At 49.8% G+C, this 23,682-nt stretch overlaps 1 protein-coding gene across 5 annotated transcripts in view; it reads left to right on the top strand.

Moving 5' to 3' along the window:
- The window catches only part of MCM3AP (minichromosome maintenance complex component 3 associated protein), a 51,309-nt gene that overhangs the window by 10,749 nt on the left and 16,878 nt on the right, over positions 1 to 23,682 (top strand). For all 5 annotated transcript variants that reach the window (XR_010154494.1, XM_024352360.3, XM_024352359.3 and 2 more), the window contains exons 7-20: positions 239 to 378; positions 1,972 to 2,169; positions 2,726 to 2,994; positions 5,137 to 5,299; positions 8,548 to 8,708; positions 9,523 to 9,767; positions 10,169 to 10,371; positions 11,476 to 11,576; positions 14,267 to 14,398; positions 14,772 to 14,885; positions 16,586 to 16,738; positions 18,698 to 18,895; positions 20,839 to 20,907; positions 21,159 to 21,293. Coding sequence is in view for 4 of the 5 variants with exons in the window: in XM_024352360.3 (XP_024208128.2) it covers positions 239 to 378; positions 1,972 to 2,169; positions 2,726 to 2,994; positions 5,137 to 5,299; positions 8,548 to 8,708; positions 9,523 to 9,767; positions 10,169 to 10,371; positions 11,476 to 11,576; positions 14,267 to 14,398; positions 14,772 to 14,885; positions 16,586 to 16,738; positions 18,698 to 18,895; positions 20,839 to 20,907; positions 21,159 to 21,293 (2,281 nt within the window). In the remaining variant the exon portion in view is untranslated. The remainder of the gene's footprint in view (positions 1 to 238; positions 379 to 1,971; positions 2,170 to 2,725; positions 2,995 to 5,136; positions 5,300 to 8,547; positions 8,709 to 9,522; positions 9,768 to 10,168; positions 10,372 to 11,475; positions 11,577 to 14,266; positions 14,399 to 14,771; positions 14,886 to 16,585; positions 16,739 to 18,697; positions 18,896 to 20,838; positions 20,908 to 21,158; positions 21,294 to 23,682) is intronic.

The following is a 23,682-nucleotide window of genomic DNA, read 5'->3' as shown; positions in this document are numbered from 1 at the left end:
TGACTGTTAGAGAGAGGTGGACTCGGGTCTTTGGGAGCTTTGATGTCCCACTGCCTGGCAGAATAGACCATAAGTCCTCTTTCTCTGAGGCTCCGAGTTTTACAAATGTTTTTCTTTTCTTTTGTAATGTGTGTGTGTGTTTTAAGTTTTAATTTCTTTTTATCATTATGAGAATACACTTCTGTAGGTTCGTGCTAACCATGCGGTACATTCTTACCTTTTACTTGACGTCATTTAGCTCGGGTGAAGAGAACCGATCTGGACAAAGCGAGGACTTTTGTTGGCACCTGCCTGGATATGTGTCCTGAGAAGGAGAGGTACATGCGGGAGACCCGTAGCCAGCTGAGCGTGTTCGAAGTGGTCCCAGGGACTGACCAGGTAGAGCCCTGCATCTCCCCGTGGAGTGTGGGCAGGGGACGGGGCTGCTTTTGTCATTTCTGTACATACTTGATTTGGGTGTTTGTTTTAGACAGTGTTGGGTATTTGTGCTATTAACAATCATATTAAGCTGTTTTGCATTGTGAGATGTTCACTCTGTAATTGGTACCTATACATGATAAGGTATAGATGCAAGTTATTTTAAATAAAGTTGTTTTTCAAATTCTTTTTTTTTTTTTTGAGACAGGGTCTCACTCTGTCACCTAGGCTGAAGCACAGTGGTCCAATCATGGCTCACTACAGCCTCAACTTCCCAGGCTCAGGTGATCCTCTCCTCTCACTCAGCTTACAGAGCAGCTGGGATTACAGGCATGCTCCACCACGCCTAGTTACTGTTTTATTTTTTGCAGCGATGGGGTCTTGCCGTGTTGCCCAGGCTGGTCCCGAACTCCTAAGCTCAAGTCATCTGCCCACCTCCGCCTCCCAAAGTGCTGGGATTACAGGCGTGAGCCACCACATCCAGCTAACTTTTTTCTTTTTACGATCTTATTTCTGTCTGTTTCTATGCTTATGTTTTACACATTCGAGATTATGCTCTAGATACAATTTTATGTGTATCTTTTCCACTTAAAATTATGTCATGAACATTTTCCTTTGTTAGGGTAAACTATGAGCATTTAAAAATGACAGCATATTATTTTATTAGTAGCTCTGTCAAAACTCTGCATTTTTACCATTAGTAGATAGGCTGCTTCTAAATTTTTAGTTCTATTAATAATATTGTTTGGCATCTTGTGTGTCATGCTTCTCTGGTATTTAGATTATTTTCTTCAGATCCTAAGAATTAAATTACTGCATCAGAGGGTATGACCTTTCCTGAACATTATCCATGTATCTTCCCAAATTGTTGCCCCAGAAAGCTGCACCAATATAGATCCTTTTGGACTTTGTGAATTTTGCTTATGGGCTTCTCCTCTTCCTGGCTGGTGGCTTTATACACCCTTCGCCTGGTGCGGGGTCCCCAGCCCAGCAACTCGTGTCATTGTAGGGCCCCTGCCCCAGGAGAGGCACATGCCCAGGGCCTTGTCCTGTGTACATCTCTGCCTCTTCCCTTGGCCACGTCTTCAGCCTCCTTTTGAGGTGGGAGATGCAACTCCAGGCCCCAGGTGGGCAGCCAGCCCCTGATGCTGTGCCCTCAGCAGTCCTCACCGCCTGTCTCTGTTTCACTTCTGCTCTGTGTAGACTTAATCTGGTGTGTGAGCGGGCCTGAGACCTTTTAAGTGCTTGAGGCCCCTCCCTGTCCCGTCTCGCTGCTTTGGAGGCTGGCAGATGTGCCTTCACTTAACATTCCTCCTGTTTGTCATGACGCACTCCTATCTTAACTCCTTGTCATATTTGCCAAAATCAAATTTCTCTATTTGTCTTTGAATTTTGATTGTCAACTTTTAACAGAAATTTTATGTTGAAAAAATATATTCTCAAATACTGATCTTGTGTGGGTGTGTATGTGATTTTCCCCCTCATTTTCAGGCATAACTATGCCTGGCCCAAGGTATGCCACATGGGCAGCCTGTCTTGGCTTCATGTCTCTAGGTGGACCACGCAGCAGCTGTGAAGGAGTACAGTCGGTCCTCGGCGGATCAGGAGGAGCCCCTGCCCCACGAGCTGCGGCCCTTGCCAGTGCTCAGCAGGACCATGGACTACCTGGTGACCCAGATCATGGACCAGAAGGAGGGCAGCCTGCGGGATTGGTATGACTTCGTGTGGAACCGCACGCGTGGCATACGGAAGGTATTGGCTGCCTCCAACCTGGATGCTAAAAAATCCACGCAAATTCCAAAGTCAAACTGATACTTTTATTACTCTGTTATATATTTTATCTGTAACAAAAATGTACTTCTGTGGGCCTGGTGCAGTGGCTCAGGCCTGTAATCCCAGCACTCTGGGAGGCCGAGGTGGGTGGATCACCTGAGATCAGGAGTTTGAGACCAGCCTGGCCAACATGGTTAAACCCCATCTCTACTGAAAATACAAAAATTAGCTTGGCGTGGTGGCACACGCCTGTAGTCCCAGCTACTCGAGCGGCTGAAGCAGAATTGCTTGAACCTGGGAGGCGGAGGTTGTGGTGAGCCAAGATGACACCACTGCACTCCAGCCTGGCTTCTGTCTCAAAAAAAAACAAACCCCAGGACTTTTATTTAAGTCACTACAAAGTCCTATTAAAATGTGCATCATGGGCTTTGTTTCAAATTGAAAAGTGAGAAATTGAGGTCGTAGCATGATCCTTCTCACAGTTGCCTCTTTGCATGGGAATGTGTGTGTGATCCTCCCCCTCGCCTGTGGCCAGGATATCACGCAGCAGCACCTCTGTGACCCCCTGACGGTGTCCCTGATTGAGAAGTGCACCCGGTTTCACATCCACTGTGCCCACTTCATGTGTGAGGAGCCCATGTCCTCCTTTGATGCCAAGATCAATAATGAGAACATGACCAAGTGCCTGCAGAGCCTGAAGGAGATGTACCAGGACCTGAGAAACAAGGGCGTCTTCTGTGCCAGCGAAGCGGAGTTCCAGGGCTACAATGTTCTGCTCAGTCTCAACAAGGGAGACATCCTAAGGTGAATTTTCACATCCAAAAGTTTTCCTAAGGTGGCTGAAAAGGCAGGCTTTAAACAGGAGAAGAGCTTTCAGGAGTGGCAGTAGCCAATAGTGCAGCATTCTCTCTGGTAGCAGATGTTGGGATGATAGTAGAGGACCTTGGTCTGGCTTTGCAGTCGGCTGAGCTGAGCTGGGGGAAGAGCGATGGGGGTGTGCCCTGGGACCAGCACATCTGACGTAGGCCCCACATGTTCATTTCTGAAAACAGTTTCTCCTCACCAGTGAGAAAATGAGGAAGGAATCCTCCTCATGAGACAGGTGAGTGAACCAGGAGAGGGAGTTCCAGGCGCCCTGCAGGGTTGTTAGCAGTTCCCTGTTCCCAGATAGTTTTGTCAAAGATCTAAGTAATAAGAGAGGAAAAAATTGTGTAAAACAAAAATGCGAAGAATGGGGTAGTGAGAATGAATGACTGTAAAACCCTGGTCTGATCCATAATTAGTCACATGCGAAGTCTGGCGAGCTCTCTGGCCCTCTGCTTGTGGTGGACCCTCTGCTTGTGGTTAAGCTGGACTTATGGTGGACAGTGTCCCCTTTAGTTCTAAGAATCCCCTATCAATGGTGAACCTCTTGTTTTTTTTCTTTGTATTTTCCTCAAGAACTGTGTGACAGAATATCTAGATGTGTGATTGATTTTAATTTTTTATTTTATTTTATTTTTGAAACCGAGTCCTGCTCTGTTGCCCAGGCCGGAGTACAGTAGTGCGATCTTGGCTCACTGCAACCTCCACCTCCTGGGTTCAAGCGATTCTCTTGCCTTAGTCTCCTGAGTAGCTGGGATTACAGGCACATACCACCATGCCCGCCTCATTTTTTTGTATTTTTAGTAGAGACAGGGTTTCACCATGTTGGCCAGGCTTGTCTGGAACTCCTGACCTCAGGTGATCCACCTGCCTCGGCCTCCCAAAGTGCTGGGATTACAGGCACCTACCACCATGCCCGCCTCATTTTTTTGTATTTTTAGTAGAGGCAGGGTTTCACCATGTTGGCCAGGCTTGTCTGGAACTCCTGACCTCAGGTGATCCACCTGCCTCGGCCTCCCAAAGTGCTGGGATTACAGTTATGAGTCTCCATGCCCGGCTGATTTTAAATTTTAAAATTAAGCCTTGTATAGCCTGGGCAACATGGTGAGACCCTTCCACAAAAAAAAAAAAAAAAAAAAAAAACACCAGGTGTGGTGATGTGTGCCTGTAGTTCCAGCGACTGGGGAGGCTGAGGTGGGAGGATCCCTTGAGCCCAGGAGATCAAGGCTGCAGTAGGCTGTGATCATGCCACTGTCCTCCAGTCTGGGTGACAAAGCAAGACCCTATCTCTTAAAAAAACAAAAAAAAACAAAAAAAAAACAGGTGTGGTGGCCCATGGCCTGTTATCACAGCACTTTGGGAGGCCGAGATGAGAGGGTTGCTTGAGGCCAGGAGGTTGAAGCTGCAATGAACTGTGATTGTGCCACTGCACTCCAGCCTGGGTGATAGAGCAAATACTCTGTCTCAAAAAAAAAAAAAAATTAAACTGGTTATGAAAGATTGCTGTATTGTCTTTTTCTACGTGACAAGCATTTGTTCTCCATCACGAATAATTCAGTCGAAATCAATTCATTTCTAAACAAAAAGAGTTAAGTTTTCTGTTTTTTAGACTTTACCATTCAGCACAGCTGACAGTCCATTGGCATTACTTTAAAGTAACTTTTTGATAACTGATTCCTAAATTGCTTTTTGAATTTGTTTATTCTATTCATTATCATTTTGAAGGAAACCTTTGTCAAACCAACCCAAGCGTGGTAGTTAGTAAACTATGAATTTAACGGCACATTTCACCAGTAAGACCCTCCTTCTCAGTATGGTTGAAATCCAGTATCATTGTTACTTGAGACAGGGTCTTGCTCTGTCACCCAGGCTGGAGTACAGTGATGCGATCACAGCTCACTGCAGCCTTAACCTCCTGGGCTCAAACGATCCTCCCACCTTGGCCTCCCCACGTTTTGGGATTACAGGTGTGAGCCACTGCATCTGGCCAGTGAAATCTATTATTTATCAGATCTATCTTCATGAAAATTTTGTCTTATTTAAAATAACATTCCAACCCCTTTTCTCTCCTTTAATTAACAGAGAAGTACAACAGTTCCATCCTGCTGTTAGAAACTCATCTGAGGTGAAATTTGCTGTTCAGGCTTTTGCTGCATTGAACAGTAATAATTTTGTGAGATTTTTCAAACTGGTCCAGTCAGCTTCTTACCTGAACGCTTGTCTTTTACACTGTTACTTCAGTCAGGTGAGTAAATGAGCTGTGCTTGCAGAGTTGGAAGAAAGCAGGTGGTTCTTGTGCTGTTTGAGTGCTTTCCTATTCCAAGCTTTTCAAAGCAGGTCTCAGGCTGATGCTGTGTCACCCTTGCCGCAGCCCCACGAAGGGGTTATCGGTGTTGCCCTGTTTTATAGGGGTTATCACTGTTGGTCACCATGCGGAAAGGCTGTGCAATGGAAAATACTGTTCTATGGTTCAAATAAGAAAAATCTCTTTAGGAAAACATAGGTTGAATTCAGCACTATCATAATCCATGAAAGCTAACTAAAAAGCAAAAATCTCATATCATATGCACAAAATCTCTGACTTTGAAATGCTTCATGTTTTAAATCGAAGTTTCTGGAGTGAGGCTGATGGCGCTAAGTTCCTTTCAGTGGGTGCCTCAGTGTCTGCGCTTTGCCGTGTGCTAGGGTTGCAGAGGCAATGGGAAGGCCAGTCCCTCCCCTGGGGTTTGCGCAGAGTAAACTGTGTCTCGGGGTTTCCAGTCGGTTATTTTGTTCCACTTCCACGGAACTTGGGGATGAGGACAGAGCAGCCCCTGTAGCACCTGCTGTTCTAGGCCCTGCATGATTCCGTTCAGTGCGATGTGACCAGGACCGCGGCCCACCGCACAGAGCGCCACCTCACCTCGCATGCACTCTGCTGCCCGTTCTGGCAGCGGCTCCAAGGAGGCTGCCAGGATTCTTTGCCACAAGCCCGTAGTGGCCACAGCGTGGGGAGGATGCTGCCTGGGAGATCCCAGGACCTGCCTTGGTCGATCTGTGGCTCCAGGTCATTTCTTTGGTCACACATCAGGGCCTCCTGTAAACAGTGACTAAACCCACAGTCATGTCACAGTCAGAAGGTCTTTTGCAGGTTTGCTCCTTGTTGTCAGATCTGCAGGTTGCCAAACAGAACTGATATTCTGGAGTAAATGAAAAGGTTTTCCACAACTTGCCCCTTGTAGTTAATATTGGCTGGGTGCTTTGGCTCACACCTGTTATCCTGGCACCTTGGCAAACTTGGGAGGTGGGAGAATTGCTTGAGCTCAGGAGTTCAAGGCCAGCCTGGGCAACATAGGGAGGCCCTGTCTCTACTAAAAATTAAAAAAAAGCCAGGCAGGTATGGTGGGATGCTCCTGTAGTCCCAGCTACTCAGGAGGCTGAGGTGGGAGGATCGCTTGAGCCCAGGAAGTTGAGGCTGCAGTGAGCCAAGATCTGCACTCTCCAGCCTGGGCAACAGAGGCCCTCTCAAAAAAAATAAACAAAAATAAAACATAGTTAATGTTGTATACGTGATGATTGAGTGTTAGTAGAATGTTGACCATTTTTAATAACTTTATTTATTTAGAGATGGAGTCTCGCTCTGTTGCCCAGGCTGGAGTGCAGTGGCATGATCTCTGCTCACCGCAACTTCCGCCTCCTGGGTTCAAGTGATTCTCCTGCCTGAGCCTCCCTCCTGAGTAGCTGGGACTATAGGAGCCCACCACCACGCCCAGCTAACTTAGTAGAGATGGGATTTCGCCATGTTGGCCAGGCTGATCTCGAACTCCTAGCCTCAGGTGATCCACCCACCTCGGCCTCCCAAAGTGCTGGTATTACAGGCATGAACCACCTTGCCTGGCCATTTTTAATAACTTTAAACAAAAGAGATATTTGGGTATTTTTCTTTAGAAAAGCTCTTCACCGGCAGTGGCGCACAGAGGCAGCCTCCTGTCCCCGCAGCCCTGTGCACTCCTGCTCAGAGGCTTTGTGCTTGCTGTTCCCACTGCTGTTCCACACTCGCAGAGCCGCACGGCGCTGTCTCCACCTCCCTGAGGCCAGGCAAGGCTTGGCTGCCACCCTTCAGCAGGGCCCCCACCAGCGCTCCCTGTTCTCCCTGCCCATCTGCCGCACTAAATCACCATTCTGTGTGTTTGATGTGTTTGTTTTCTGTGGCATTGGTCTCTCCCCTGGCATGTCAGCTATGTGGGGGCAGGGATTGTGTTTTTGTTCACTGTTGTACTCTCAGCATTAAAAACGGTGCCAGGCACAGAGCAAATGCTTGATCAGTGTTGGTTGAATTAAAGAACATCGGAAGAGGACTAACAGCTTAGGTACCAAAGTCCCAGCACTCAAGCAGAATTTTTGTTCGGATTTTCATGTTTTTCCTTTGTCTATTTTTACTTTTATTTTTATTTATTTTTTTTTTTGAGATGGAGTCTCACTTTGTCACCCAGGCTGGAGTGCAGTGGCATGATCTCGGCTCACTGCAACCTCCACCTCCCGGGTTGAAGTGATTCTCCTGCCTCAGCCTCCCTAGTAGCTGGTATTACAGGTGCGTGCCACCACACCCAGCTAATTTTTGTATTTTTAGTAGAGATGGGGTTTCACCGTGTTGGCCAGGCTGGTCTCAAACTCCTGGCTTCAAGTGACCCACCTGCCTTGGCCTCCCAAAGTGCTGGGATTACAGGCGTGAGCCACCGCACCCAGCCCCATTGTCTTTTTTTTTAGAGACTGGTTCTCACTCTGTCACCTAGGCTGGAGTGCCGTGGTGTGATCAAGGCTCACTGCAGCCTCAACCTCTTGGGCTCAAGCAGTCCTCCCACTTTAGCGTCCCATGTTGCTGGGACCACAGGTGCATGCCACCAAGCCCCACTAATTAAAACAAATTTTCTTTATAGAGAATAGGATGTAGCTATGTTGCCCAGGCTGGTCTTGAATTCCTGGGCTCAAGTGATCCTCCCACCTTGGCCTCCCAAAGTGCTGGGATTACAGGTATGAGCCACTGCACCTGGTCTCTGTCTTCTTTTTTTTAAGGCTCTTGTTAGAATGCCGTGAACAGTTGTCTCCAACTATTATATGTCATTCCACAGGATTGGTTTCCTGCTGGCATTCCATAGTCTCTGGGGTCCTCTGCAGCACCTTCCTGGCCTTTTGTCATGTGGATGCTGCACAGCTGACTTCACCTGGTCTTGTTGATGGACAGTTTGTTTCATGATTTCTCTTATGAATAAAACCTTCACAAGCCATCCTTCTCTATGAGAGTGTTTGCTTGGCACGCATTCCTGAGCACTGCCCCTGAGCAGACCGCCTATGATCTCTAAGCTTGGGTTCCGTGTTGCCAAAGCGCCTTCTGGTGGACTCAGCCCAGGAGGAGCCCATGTGCCCCACGCTGGCCATGGCTGTGGTCATGGGCTGACTGCATGTGTCTGACTGGGCCTTTGTCTGAGACTGCAGTGATTTCGCTCCTCCTCTCAGATCCGCAAGGATGCTCTCCGGGCGCTCAACTTCGCATACACGGTGAGCACACAGCGATCTACCGTCTTTCCCCTGGATGGTGTGGTGCGCATGCTGCTGTTCAGAGACTGTGAAGAGGCCACCGACTTCCTCACCTGCCACGGCCTCACCGTTTCCGACGGGTAAGAGCTGAGAGTGGAACTGTGGGGCCCCTGTCTCCTTTTTTCTTGTTAATTCTGATGAAGGGCTGTGAAGGGCTGGCCACTTGCCTGACTTGAAGAAGGTGCATTCCCTCTGCCATGCAGGTGAACACACGAGACTCAGAATGGCTGGGGGTGTTCCCAAGGTCACATCCTGGCTGTCAGCCCATTGAGGGCTCAGACCAAGTTCTTTGTGACTCCAAAATCAGTCCTTTTCATGACTTGCTGACAAACCTAAAGATAAAAGTTAGGGCCTTCTTTATTCTTTCCCTTGACTGCCTTTGCCAGCCAATGACGGACAACCTCTGACGGCTGAGATGGAGGCACCCGCAGGCCAGCCGGAGTCTTCTCCGGTACTTACCAGTCAGAGTGGTGAGACTCACAGACGCTCTCTCAGAAACTGGCAGCTTACACTCAACACCCAGTGCCTAGTTCCCCACCCTGTCTCCTCTAACTCCTCACCTGCCTCCTGCCTATCTCCTCCTTCCAGTTCTGTCTCCTCCTTCTAGTTCTGTCTCCTCCTTCCAGTTCTGTCCTCAGAAAATAAGACAGTTTTGGGTGAGCCAGCAAGGAGGCAGGAGTGAGTCAGCGTGCGTCTGTTAACACGCTGGGCTTAGTGGTTCTAGGGACCTACAGAGGCTCCAGGGTGGGCGGCAGTGGGACCTGGGCCTGTGCTTTCTGTTATTTACACATGGCTGTGGTGACGCCCAAGGGGCTTGCAGTACGCAGGGCACTGAGGGCGAAGCTGTCTTCTCCCCTGGTGACACCCCTCGGGGGTCTTTTGTGGTCTGGGTAGCTGTGTGGAGCTGAACCGGTCTGCATTCCTGGAACCAGAGGGATTATCCAAGACCAGGAAGTCGGTGTTTATTACCAGGAAGCTGACGGTGTCAGTCGGGGAAATTGTGAACGGAGGGCCATTGCCCCCCGTCCCTCGTCACACCCCTGTGTGCAGCTTCAACTCCCAGAACAAGTACATTGGGGAGAGCCTGGCCGCGGAGCTGCCCGTCATCAGCACCCAGAGACCCGGCTCCGACACAGTGGGTGAGTGAAGCTGCAGTCGTAGTGAGGGGACTAGCTGCATTTTCCCACCAGGACGCCTCCCAGGAGCCTGGGCATCTGCATTTTCTCACCGGGACGCCTCCCAGGAGCCTGAGCACCTGTCTTGTCTTGGGGCCCAGGGGTGTGGCTCTTCCTCATGCTCAGATGGTTCTCACTGGGAGTGGACTGAGGGCTTTGAAGCCCTCCTCCTGGCTCCCTGACATCCTGGGGCTTGTTTTTCATGCAAAGCGTATGTTGTCCCACGTAGCTGGTCTCCTGGAGGGCAGGCCAGTCCTCAGGGTCACTGTGGGTGGCCTGGGGCTGTCCCTGCACAGACCTCGGTCCCCGTGGTGCCAGGCACCCTGTGTCTGCAGCTATGTTTTCTCCTGTATGTTTCCTTCCAGGCGGAGGGAGAGGAGAGGAGTGTGGTGTAGAGCCGGATGCACCCCTGCCCAGTCTCCCACAGTCTCTACCAGCCCCTGCGCCCTCACCAGTGCCTCTGCCTCCTGTCCTGGCACTGACCCCGTCTGTGGCGCCCAGCCTCTTCCAGCTGTCTGTGCAGCCTGAACCACCGCCTCCAGAGCCCGTGCCCATGTACTCTGACGAGGTAGGGACTCTTTTTTTCTAGGTCTGGACTCTGGGAAGCCCATTGTGCGCAGACGTCCTTAGTCATCACCCCATGAGGTGGGGCTGTGGCGCCTGGTCTCTCAGGAGAGTCCAGAGAGGGGTCCTGCCTAGAGTCACTCAGCCTCAGGTAGGGCCCACCTATTCAGGCTCATTCTGGAGTCCGTCTTCATCTCAGGAGCTTCCTGTCACAGCACCGGCCTGAGCCCGTGTGTCTGAACTCAACACCCGTCTATTCCTGACGGGATCATTGGCAGCATTGTGCGCCCCCTGATGGGTGTGACCTGGGGTGGCGTGTCCGCCTGGTGGGTGTGGCCTGGGTGGGTGTGTCCCCTTGGGTGTGGCCTGGAGTGGGCATGTCCCCCTGATGGGACCCCAGTATGCATGGACTGAGTGTGGGTGTGTCCCCTGAAGGGCATGTCCTGGGGTTGGGTGTCCCCACTGATGGGTGTGACCTGGGATGGGTGTGTCCCCTGGCGGGTGTGCCCCCTGATGGGCATGGCTTGGGGTGGCTGTGCCCCCTGATAGGCGTGGCCTCGGGGTGGACGTGTCCCCTCTGGTGTGTGTGGTCTCTGGCTGTGCACCCTGATGGGCATGGCCTGGGGGTGGGTGAGCCCCTTGACCAGCCTGGCCTGGGGGTGGACGTGCCCCTTGATGGTTGTGGCCTCAGGGTGGGCATGGTCCCGACAGGTGCCTTGATATTGAGTAGAGCCTGTCGACTCCATGGTTGTGAGACTGGATTGTGCCACTCTGGCTGCTTCGGGGCAGGCACTGGGCACCAGCCCATCTGGGAATCAGGGAGTGCTGAGGGGGAGCATAGAGTGGTCACAGAAACAGAGGCTGCTTGACGTAGACTGGAGATGGCTAGGCCAGGGCGCTGTGTGGCCATCAGCAGGGCGCCTTCCTCTCCAGATGGCACCTTTCCATTCGCTAGGGGACACCTTTCCTGCAACAGCCTAGCCGACCCCGTGTCAGGGGTTGTGCTTCTGTCACGAGACGCCTGCAGACTGTCCGGTGACAACATGTTACCCAGCATTTCTGCCCTGGGTGGGACGTTCCATTACACCCCATGCTGGTCTCTCTACAGGACCTGGCGCAGGTGGTGGACGAGCTCATCCAGGAGGCCCTGCAGAGGGACTGTGAGGAAGTTGGCTCTGCGGGTGCTGCCTACGCAGCTGCCGCCCTGGGGTGAGTGGCATCTCGTGCTCCCCTCCTGCTACTTGCTGCGGGGAGCTGCACCCAGTCCTCCAGAAGTTTCCTCTCATAAAGTTGCCTGCGTTTTTGGAGTCATAATCCCATAAGTTATTGCCAGATACAGTGTCAGGAAGATTTTCCCCTACATTCTTCTTTTTCAAGATGGTTTTGCTATTTGGAGTCTCCTGAGATACCATGCGAATTTTAGGATGAGTTTTTCTGTTTCTGCAGAAAGTGCTGTTGGGATTTTGATAGGGATTGCGTTGAATCTGTAGATTGTTCTGGGTGGTACTGTCATCTTTTTTTTTTTTTTTTTTTTTTTTTGAGATGGAGTCTTGCTCTGTTGCTCAGGCTGGAGTGCAGTGGCTCCATCTCAGCCTCACTGTAACCTCCACCTCCTGGGTTCAAGCAATTCTTCTGCCTCAGCTTCCCGAGTAGCTGAGATTACAGGTGGGCACCAGCCTGGCTAATTTTTTTATTTTTTGTAGAGATGCTTTTCGCCATGTTGTCCAGGGATGGTCTCGAACTCCTGGCCTCAAGTGATCCACCTGCCTTAGCCTCCTAAAGTACTGGGATTACAGGCATGAGCTACTGCACCTGGCCAGTATTGTCATCTTAACAATATTAAATCTTCTAATCTGAGAATATGGGATGTCTTTCCATTTATTTAGGTCATTGTTAATTTCTTTCGACAATGCTTTGTAGTTTTCAACGTATAAAGTTTTTGCCTTCTAGGTTAAATTGGTTTTTTTGTTTGTTTTGTTTTGTTTTTGAGACGGAGTCTCGCTCTGTCGCCCAGGCTGGAGTGCAGTGGCACAATCTTGGCTCACTGCAACCCCCACCTCCCGGATTCAAGCGATTCCCCTGCCTCAGCCTCCTGAGTAGCTGGGATTACAGGCACCTGTCACCAAGCCTGGCTAATTTTTTGTATTTTTAGTAGAGACAGGGTTTCACCATTATTAGCCAGGATGGTCTCGATCTCCTGACCTCGTGACCCGCCCGCCTCGGCCTCCTAAACTGCTGGGATTACAGGTGTGAGCCACCGCACCTGGCCTTGTTGAGGATTTTTATATCCATATTCATGAGGGATATTGGTCTGTAGTTTTCCATTTCTTTCTTTTTTTTTTTTTTGAGACGGAGTCTCCCTGTCGCCCAGGCTGGAGTGCAGTGGCGCGATCTCGGCTCACTGCAGGCTCCGCCCCCCGGGGTTCACGCCATTCTCCTGCCTCAGCCTCCCGAGTAGCTGGGACTACAGGTGCCCGCTACCTTGCCCGGCTAATTTTTTGTATTTTTAGTAGAGACACGGTTTCACTGTGTTAGCCAGGATGGTCTCGATCTCCTGACCTCGTGATCCACCCGCCTCGGCCTCCCAAAGTGCTGGGATTACAGGCGTGAGCCACCGCGCCCGGCCTCCTTTTTATTTCTTTATTCCTTTTTTTTTTTTTCTTTTTTGAGACAGGGTCTTACTTTGTCACCTAGACCCGAGTGCAGAAGCACAATCACGGCTAACCACAGCCTTGATCTTCTAGGCTCAAGCCATCCTCTCACCTCAGCCTCCCAAGTAGCTAGGACCACAGGCGCATGCCACCATACCCGGCTAATTTTTAAATTTTTTGTAGAGATGGGGTCTCTCTATGTTGCCCAGGTTAGTCTTGAACTCCTGGGCTCAAGCAGTGCTCCCACCTCAGCCTCCTGAAATGCTGGGATGACAGGCATGAGCCACTGTGCCTGCTCAGTCTGTAGTTTTCCTATAGTGTCTTTGGTCTGTCTTTGGTATTAGAGCAATGCTAGCCTCATAAAATGAGTTAGTAAATATTTCCTCCTCTTCAGTTTTTTGAAAGGATTTGAAAAAGATTGGTGGTTAGTTTTTCGTTAGTGTTTAATAGAATTTACCAGTGAAACCTTCTGGTCTTATACCTTCCTTTGTTTGGAAGTCACCTTACTAGTTATAGGTCTACTCACATTTTTCTGTTTCTTCATGAGTCAGTTTTGGTAGATTGTGTGTTTCTAACAGTGGGCTTAATTTTTCTGCTGGCAGCCAAACAAGTACAGGTTGCATATCCCTTCTTCAAAATGCTTGGAACCACAAGGGTTTTAGATGACAGATATTTTTGGATTTTGGAATATTTGTATTATATGTACGAGTTGAGTATCTCTTACCTAAAAATCTGAAAATCTGAATTCTAAAATGCTCCAATGAGCATTTCCTTTGAAAAGCATGACATGTTGTGCTCAAAAAGTTTGAGATTTTGGAGCATTTTGGATTTCAGATTTTTGGATTAGGGACACTCAACCTGTGTGTTTTTTTCCCCTTGTCAATGACTTGGCTTTTTTCTGATATTTTCTTTTTTTTTTTTTTTTTTTGAGACAGAGTCTCGCTGTGTCGCCCAGGCTGGAGTACAGTGGCGCAATCTCGGCTCACTGCAGTCTCCCGCTCCCAGGTCCAAGCAATTCTTCTGCCTCAGCCTCCTGAGTAGCTGGGGCTACAGGCGTGTGCTGCCGCGCCTGGCTAATTTTTGTATTTTTAGTAGACATGGGGTTTCACTGTGTTGGCCAGAATGGTCTTGATCTCCTGACCTCGTGATCCGCCCACCTCAGCCTCCCAAAGTGCTGGGATTACAGGCTGAGCCACCGCACCCGGCCTTGACTCTGATTTTGAATGCTATCCCCTTTGCTCCGTTTAGTGTTTCTAATGCTGCTATGGAGGATTTGTTAACAGCTGCAACCACGGGCATTTTGAGGCACATTGCAGCTGAAGAAGTGTCTAAGGAAAGAGAGCGAAGGGAGCAGGAGAGGCAGCGGGCTGAAGAGGAAAGGTAAGTGTGTCTTGTCCACGCAGCCGAATAAGGAGCTCAGTGTGGACACAGGCAAGAACTGACCCTGGCCGCGATGCTCCTGCTATTGTCCACTGTGCTACCATTCCACCCCTGCTGACCCACACATGCCCTCCTATGCTTCAGCCCAGGGGGTGGATGGAGCTCCTCAGGCCACACCTACCCGTGAGCAGTGGCCCTTCCCAGCCAGGAAAGGCAGGGGAAGGGAGGTGGTGTCAGGGGAGCTGGAGTAGGGGTGGCCTACCGACTCAGGCAGCACACCTCAATCCCTGTCTGCGTGGCCAGGGAGTAAAACAAACAGCACTTATTTTTATTCTTAAACATTACCCTTGTGTATTTTTTCTCTTCCCTGTAGGTTGAAACAAGAGAGAGAGCTGGTGTTAAGTGAGCTGAGCCAGGGCCTGGCTGTGGAGCTGATGGAACGCGTGATGATGGAGTTTGTGAGAGAAACCTGCTCCCAGGAGTTGAAGTAAGTGAAACGCTGGTGTCTTGCTGTGCCAGGAGAGTGAGCTTTGGCTCTGCCCTAGGCTGTGTCTTGCGCCACTGAGGATGGGCTATTGGAAATGGGTCTTGCCTGTCTAAGCTACTTTGATTTTGTGACCAAATGTATTTGATGCAGTCCTCTGTGCTCCCTTGGCTGATAGAATTTTATTATAAAAAATTCTCTTTTATATGAGGGCTGCCACCACATGATCATAGTCAGCCATCCTTATTAGCCACTGGCATTTATCATATATTTGAGACACTTCCAATTGATTGCACAAGTCAGATGTTGCTGATGAGAAGATTTTGTGGTTGTCTGCATGGTAATTTACAAATTCTACGCCAGGCACCTGTAGTCCCAGCTCCTCAAGAGACTGAGGTGCAAAGATCACTTAAGCTCAGAAGTTCCAGGTAGTGTGCTATGACTGCACCTGTGGTGGCCACTGTACTCAAGCCTGGGCAACATAGTGAGACCCTGTCTCTAAAATAATTAAAAATTCTGACTATTTTATTAAGATAAAGGTTTATTTCTTAACTGTTACAAGGGCCTCTATGGACCTATAATTTGGCACCCTGTTCCACTTAATTCTTTTTACCCTGTCTTTCTAGGTGTCTGTAGTTTAAGTATTAAAGCTTCTCTTACAGTGAAGATAGAATTACATTTTAATACTGAGGATGCAGACTCTTGCACTTTTTTTTTTTTTAAAGACGGAGTCTTGCTCTGTCACCCACACTGGAGTGCAGTGGCGTGATCTGGGTTCACTGCAACCTCTGCCTCATGGGTTCAAGCGATTCTCCTAGCTCAGCCTCCCAAGTAGCTGGAATTACAGGCACGCACCGCCATGCCCAGCTAATTTTTTTTTTTTTTGAAATCGAGTTTCACTCTGTTACCCAAGCTGGAGTGCAGTGGCGCCATCTCAGCTCACTGCAAGCTCCGCCTCCCGGGTTCACGCCATTCTCAGCCTCCTGAGTAGCTGGGACTACAGGAGCCTGCCACTATGCCTGGCTAATTTTTCATATTTTTAGTAGAGACGGGGTTTCACCGTGTTAGCCAGGATGGTCTCGATCTCCTGACCTCGTGATCCACCTGCCCTGGGCTCCCAAAGTGCTGGGATTACAGGCATGAGCCACCGTGCCTGGCCGCCAGCTAATTTTTTGTATTTTTAGTAGAGACTGGGTTTTACCATGATGGCCAAGCTGGTTTCGAACTCCTGACCTCAAGTGATCTGCCTGCTTTGGCCTCGCAAAGAGCTAGGATTACAGGCGTAAGCCACTGTGCCTGGTCGACTCTTGCACTTTTCTTTTTTTTTTTTTTTTTTTTTGAGACGGAGTCTCGCTCTGTCGTCCAGGCTGGAGTGCAGTGGCACGATCTCTGCTCACTGCAAGCTCTGCCTCCCGGCTTCACGCCATTCTCCTGCTTCAGCCTCCCGAGTAGCTGGGACTACAGGCGCCTGCCACCACACCAGGCTAATTTTTTTGTATTTTTAGTAGAGACAGGGTTTCACCATGTTAGCCAGGATGGTCTGGATCTCTTGACCTCATGATCCACCTGCTTCGGCCTTCCAAAGTGCTGGGATTACAGGCGTGAGCCACCGCGCCTGACCGACTCTTGCACTTTTCAAGCAAGCCCTCAGTGTCTGTGGGCCCCAAGTGCAGTGTCTTCCATGCTGATTGCCCTGTTTCTAGGAATGCAGTAGAGACAGACCAGAGGGTCCGTGTGGCCCGTTGCTGTGAGGATGTCTGTGCCCACTTAGTGGACTTGTTTCTCGTGGAGGAAATCTTCCAGACTGCAAAGGAGACCCTCCAGGAGCTTCAGTGCTTCTGCAAGTATCTACAGCGGTGAGTCCTGTGTTCCTACAGGCAAAATCCACACACACGGGGAAGAGTCTTTTACCAAATTCAAAATATATGAGCTATCAGTTTCTGTATTCAGTGGTAAAAGGATGAGGGAAAATGTTATAGCAATGAATACCTAAAATAGACTCTAATTGGATTATACTGCATTTCAGAAATACTTGATTACACACACACACACACACACACACACACACACAATATAAGCGGAAAAGTCAGGAGTTAGATTGGGATGTGGTGGCTACTCTGTATGTCAACTGATATTTATAGGGTGCCTGTCATTTGCCCACTGCACTAGGTGCTGGGAGACAGCTGTGAACAAGCCAGATTATGGCTGCATGCACCAATAAGGGTGAATTCTCAAAATATAAGTAGTGGAGAAAAAGCAATTAATAGGGAATATACAAATAGTGTATATTCAAACTAAATAGGTTGTTTCGGATTTATATATAGTGGTATAACCCTAAAGAAAAGAAGGAAAATAATGATCATAATCTCAGCATAGTGGTTACTTTTGGGAATGGGAGGTGGTGCCTCTCATGGCCACAACTTCTCAACTGGGTGTAAGTGCACAGGTGCTTGATGATTTATTAATCTTATAACTGGGCATATATGTGTTATGTATGTTGTATGATTCATTTCATAATAAAATTTAAAATCAGTAATAGTGTCCTTGGCAGATGGAACAGTATAAAAGGGAGTATGGGGAGAAGTGAGTCTTCCTTCTACAACAGACCCCTGTCCATTGTGCGAGCAGCAGCTGCTTGCGAAACCATCCAGAGACTTTCTGTCCTTTCTTGTGGCTGTTGGCACAGATGGGCTCATGATCCCTGCTTTGCTCTGAGCCTTCCTTTGCTCCATCTGATATGAGGTGGAGGCTTGGCTGTAGCAGCATGCTGAGCTGTCCCCGTTGCCAGTAGTCTTGAGGTCAGTGCGATAATGTACCATAAATGACCTTCCTGGTCTTCTGTTGATGGACTTTCATGTGGCTCTTTTTTTTTTTTTTGAGATGGAGTCTCACTCTGTCGCCCAGGCTGGAGTGCAGTGGCACAATCACGGCTCACTGCAACCTCCACCTCCCAGGTTCAAGTGATTCTTCTGCCTCAGCCTCCTGAGTAGCTGGGACTACAGGCGTGCGCCACCATGCTCGGCTAATTTTGTTTTTTTTATTTTTAGTAGAGATGGGGTTTCACCATATTGGCCAGGCTGCTCTTGAACTCCTGACCTCGTGATCCGCCCGCCTCGGCCTCCCAAAGTGCTGGGATTACAGGCGTGAGCCAGCGAGCCTGGCCGTAGCTCTTTTTAGCTCTGGTAAAGACTGTTGCAGTGACTGTCGTTGTACAGACAGACATCTCACCCGTTTGCACACAGGCACGTGTGTGGAGATAAATTCCTATCAGTGGTGGCTGTGGGTCAAGGGATATATGTATCTTTTTTTTTTTTTTTTTTTTTTTTTGAGACAGAGCCTTGCTGTGTCACCCAGGCTGGAGTGCAGTGGTGTGATCTCGGCTCACTGCAACCTCCACCTCCTGGGTTCAAGGGATTCTCCTGCCTCAGCCTCCCAAGTAGCTGGGACCACAGTTGCCCGCCACCATGCCCGGCTAATTTTTTGTATTTTAGTAGAGATTGGGTTTCACTGTGTTGCGCAGGCTGGTCTTGAACTCTTGAGCTCAGGCAATCCGCCTGCCTTGGCCTCCCAAAGTGCTGGGATTACAGGCGTGAGCCACTGCACCCAGCTGGGTATATGTATCTTAAATCTGTATCCATATTGCCAAGTCAGCCTCCAAAGCTCATTCAGTATTAACTGTTAATGTTCAGTAGTTTCATTGCTCACCACACTCATTTGATGTCCTTCCTTCCCCATGCCTGAGTTCTGACTGCAATGTGTTTCTCAGTTTGAAGACCCTGAAAACACTCTGTGATGATACATTTTCATGTCCCCAGGTGGAGGGAAGCTGTCACAGCCCGCAAGAAACTGAGGCGCCAAATGCGGGCTTTCCCTGCTGCGCCCTGCTGCGTGGACGTGAGCGACCGGCTGAGGGCGCTGGCGCCCAGCGCAGAGTGCCCCATTGCTGAAGAGAACCTGGCCAGGGGCCTCCTGGACCTGGGCCATGCAGGGAGATTGGGCATCTCCTGCACCAGGTCAGCATCAGCTGTCGCCTGCCTCGTCAGGGCTCCCCTGCCCCCACTTGGTTTTACCAGGAGCGGAATTAATGTGTGTGTTTGGAGGGTGAAGATAGGTGAAGCCTGGAGGCGAGGACAGGCACAGGGTTGCATTTTGAAGGTTGTCTCCCACAGTTGTGGACGTGTGACTTGTTCCACTGGGAAAGCAGAGCTCTGAGTTCACCTTGAAAGACTCAGCGTCCTGGTGCCTGAGTCTGACTCTGCATCACCTGTTCTTTTCCTGCTTGTCCCAGTTTAAGTACCTGCCACTTCCATCCTTGTTGGAGGAGCCGGAGGTCCACGCTGGCCTGTGTCTTCCGATCCCATCCCCGCCCCATCCCTCTGTTCCTCCCGCCGTCTCCTTCACACACTGCCCCCTTTCTGTGGCAGCATCTTCCAGACTCCACCTCCACCCTCCAGTATTTCCCTCTTGAGGCCCCTTGGTGTGGCCCTGGTCCTCCCTGCCACTCCTCCTGGTCACCCCGAGCAGAACCGGCTCCTCAGGGCCATGCCAGGACCCCCCTCAGCCTGCATTCCTGGCCATGCTGGGCTTGGCCTTTATTTAGAACCCATGTAGGTGCCACCTCTTGCCTGGCCTCAGGGCTCACTGGCCTCCCTGTGGGTGGGGACTGGGGAGGCAGCCTGGAGGGCCTAGCAGGCACACCGCTGGGGCCTCATGTCATGTCTTGTCCTCCTCCTGGTCATCACTGGATGTTCCCTCTGAAAACTGTCTTGTGGGTTTCATTTAGCCACATCAGGTTCTGCGCCGGCAGTGGGGGTGGCAGTCCCAGCCTGTTGGAGGCATGCTGTGAGGCCAGGGCTGGGCCTGGCTCCTCTGACCTGTGGCTGCTTTCACATAGTGACCTGGCCTTCTCCTGGAGTCATGGCTTCTTGTGTCCCCCCTCCGTAGCTGCCCTTGTCAGCCTCGGTCTCCTTGTCTGAGCCCTCCACCCTGCCCCCTCAGCCCAGACCTCTGCCCTCTGCGCACCCCCTGGTGATAGCCCTGTCACCCCTGTCTGTCACTGACAGCCCCCATCATGCATCTCCAACTGAGGCCTCTTCCCTGAGTTCCAGACTTGGTTTCCAGTTCGCAGTTCAACCTCTAAACCTGATTTTTCCCCACCCTGCCCCTTCCTGCTCATAAGATGCCGTCCTGTCCTCCTGTGCTTAGGGCACAAACCTGGGCTTGCATCTCTCTCAGACCCAGCATCCTCAGCTCTGCCCTCAGAACGCACCGAGGGCATGGCAGTTCTCTCCACCTCACTGGAATGTTGCTGCAGCACCTGTCTGTCTGCCAGCTTCCACCCTGGGCCCCGATCGTGTCCTCAGCACCACAACAGAGGGATCCTCCGACAGCTCAGCCAGGTGGCGTTGCCTCTCGGTGGCGTCCCTAGCACTCCCCGAGTCTCTGCATTGTGGACCCAACCCCTCCCCCGCTGCCCTCACTGCTCTCCCCAAACACACCAGGTCCAGCTATGGCCTGGCACAGCCATGCCCTCTGCTGTTTCCAGAAGTTGTCATGCTGGCTCCCCCTGTTTCCTTCAGGTCTTTGCTCACATATCACCTGACCACCCTGAGTGAGACTGCAACACGCACCCTGCCTGGCTCCAGCCCCACCTGGCAGCATTTGCCCACAGTGCCGACACCTCACACATGCCAGGCCAGCCACTTAGAGATGCTGTTCTCTCCCCATTAGAGCCTATGTTCTCGAAGGGCAGGATTTTGTCTGTTTATTGCTGAATCTCCCATAGCCAGCACACAGTGGATACCTAACATGATATTTGTGGAATGGAGGAATCCTCTAACCCGTTTCATTGGCAGAAAATGTGTTTTTCAGTCTCCTGAGTATTCCCCAGGGGACACTAGCCAGTACTTCTCACTAAGCTCCTGCGGGGACACTGTCATTCTGCTTTCCTTTGCAGGTTAAGGCGGCTCAGAAACAAGACGGCTCACCAGATGAAGGTTCAGCACTTCTACCAGCAGCTGCTGAGGTCTGTCATGCTGCACCCTTCTGCGTACCCCCTGGTGATCCCTGTTCCCCAGTCTGTCACACTGGCAGCCCCCTTCATGCATCTCCAACTGAGGTCTCTTCGATGAGCTCCAGACTTGGTTTCTAGTTTGCAGTTCAATCTCTGAACCTGATTTTCCTCCAACTTGCCCCTTCCTGCTCATAGGATGTGTGTGCTGCTCCTGCAAGGGTCTCACACACACTGGCTAATCCACGGTGGTCTGTTCCTCCCAGTGATGTGGCATGGGCATCTCTGGACCTGCCATCCCTCGTGGCTGAGCACCTCCCTGGGAGGCAGGAGCATGTGTTTTGGAAGCTGGTGCTGGTGTTGCCGGATGGAGAGGAGCAGTCCCCAGAGAGTTGTGGCAGGTCAGGAAGGGTTTCCCCTGTGGGGTTTCTAAGAGGTGGAGTGGGCAGGGCAGAGTTGTGGGCCAGGGCCGGGTATTCCTCTTATGTGTGATGGGAACTCAGAAGTGTAGGTTTATGTTTTAATGCTTGAATTTACAGTCTGTTTTGCTCATGATTTTAAGTTGAAACTTTAGATTTGATTATTTCAATTTTTATTCCATAAACTTGCTGTATTAGTCCGTTCTCACACTGCTTTAAAGAAATATCTGAGACTGGGTACTTTATAAAGAGGTTTAATTGGCTCGGCTGTACAGGAAGCATGGCTGGGGAGGCCTCAGGAAACCCACAATCATGGTGGAAGGCTAAGGGGAGGGAGGCATGTCTTACATGGCCAAAGCAGGAGGAAGAGAGAGAGAAGGGGGAGATGCCACACGCTTAACCAGATCTCGTGAGAACTCACTATCATGAGAACGGCAAAGTGGGAGGTGCCACACACTTCTAAACAACCAGATCTCGTGACAGCTCACTGTAATGAGAACAGCAAGGGGGAGTTTCCACACACTTAACCAGATCTCCTGAGAGCTCACTATCATGAGAACAGCGAGGGTGAGTTGCCACACACTTAACCAGATCTTGTTGAGAGCTCACTATCATGAGAACAGTGAGGGTGAGTTGCCACACAGCCACATCTCGTGAGAGCTCACTATCATGACAACAGCGAAGGGGAATTGTCACACACTTAACCAGATCTCGTGAGAGCTCACTATCATGAGAACAGTGAGGGGGAGTTGTCACACACTTAACCAGATCTCGTGAGAGCTCACTATCATGAGAACAGCCAGGGGGATTCCACCCCCATGATGCAATCACTTCCCACCAGGCCCCTCCTCCAACATTGGGGATTACAGTTCAACGTGAGATTTGGGTAGGGACACAAATCCAAACCATATTACTTGGCAACAGTCTTAGACCAAAAGCATTTAAGAGTTGATTGTTATTTCAAGCTGTGTTAAGGTACACTGATAGACCTGCTTCATTTTAGACTCTTCAGTAAGACAGTTTATAGTCTGTTTACTATAGTTCCATTTTTTTCCCCTTAAAGAAACTTTTGGCATTTTAAAAAAGAAAAAATTGACATGATCTTATTTTCTGTAACCAAATAGCATACAGAAGTCATGTTTTTAAAGCAACTATAGTCTCTTTGTGTTTTTTTGAGACAGGGTCTTGCTTTGTTGTCACCCAGGCTAGAGGGCAGTGGTGTGATAACAGCTCACCGCAGCCTTGACGTCCTGGGCTCAACTGATCTTCTCACCTCAGCCTCCTGAGTAGCTGGAACTACAGGCATGTGCCACCATGCCTGGTTAATGTTTTTTTTTTAAAGATGGGGTTTCACTATGTTGCCCAAGCTGGTCTTGAACTCCTGGGCTCAAGCAATCTGCATGCTTCAGTCTACCAAGGTTTTGGGATTACAGGCGTGAGCCACCACACCCGGCTTACAATTTATTTTTAAAATAGCTTTATTGAAATGTTATTCACATACCATAAACTTCACCCATTTAAAGTGTACATTTCAGTGATTTTTAGATATATTCACAGGGTTTTGCAACCATCACTGTTAATAATTCCAGAACACCTTTTCACTTAGAAAGCCTGTATTCTTTTTTTTTTTTTTTGAGATGGAGTCTCACTCTGTCACCCAGGCTGGCGTGTGGTACACTTTCGTTCACTGCAACCTCCGCCTCTCAGGTTCAAGCAATTTTCCTGCCTCAGCCTCCCAAGTAGCTGGGATTACAGGCGCACACCACCACGCCCAGCTTAGTTTTGTATATATTTTGTAGAGACAGGGTTTTGCGATGTTGCCCAGGCTGGTCTCAAACTGGGCTCAAGCGATCCACCTGCCTTGGCCTCCCAAGGTGCTGGGATTACAGGCGTGAGCCACTACACCCAGCTGGTGAGTCATTTCTTAAAATAGCTGTCTTCTCATTTGCTAAGTTCGTATGTCACTTAAGAATTCTTAAGGTCTCAGGTATGAGAAATTTGATCTGTAAAAAACATGTATTTCAAACTCTAGGGATGTTTTCTATTGCTGAAAATGTTAATGCTTCAGAATTTTAAGTCACATTAGAATGAGCCAGTTCCATTCTAATGGAATGGAGTGCCCCCTCCTCCTGCCCAATTAAGAACAAGTAGAAGCCGGGAGCAGTGGCTCATGCCTGTAATCCCAGCAACTGGGGAGGCTGTGGAGGGAGGATTGCTTGAGCCCAGGAGTTTGAGGCCAGCATGAGCAACATAGTGAGACCCTTTGAGTGAGACTACAAAAAAAATGGAAAAATTAGCTGGGCATGGTGGCCCATGCCTGTAGTCTCAGCTACTGAGAAAGTCTCAGCTACTGAGGCAGGTTTGCTTGCTG

This window comes from Pan troglodytes, chromosome 22 (genome assembly GCF_028858775.2).
Source record: "Pan troglodytes isolate AG18354 chromosome 22, NHGRI_mPanTro3-v2.0_pri, whole genome shotgun sequence".
Taxonomy (NCBI): domain Eukaryota; kingdom Metazoa; phylum Chordata; class Mammalia; order Primates; family Hominidae; genus Pan; species Pan troglodytes.
The sequence above is the reverse complement of the archived record's forward strand: the minus strand, read 5'-3'. Positions and strand labels throughout refer to the sequence as shown.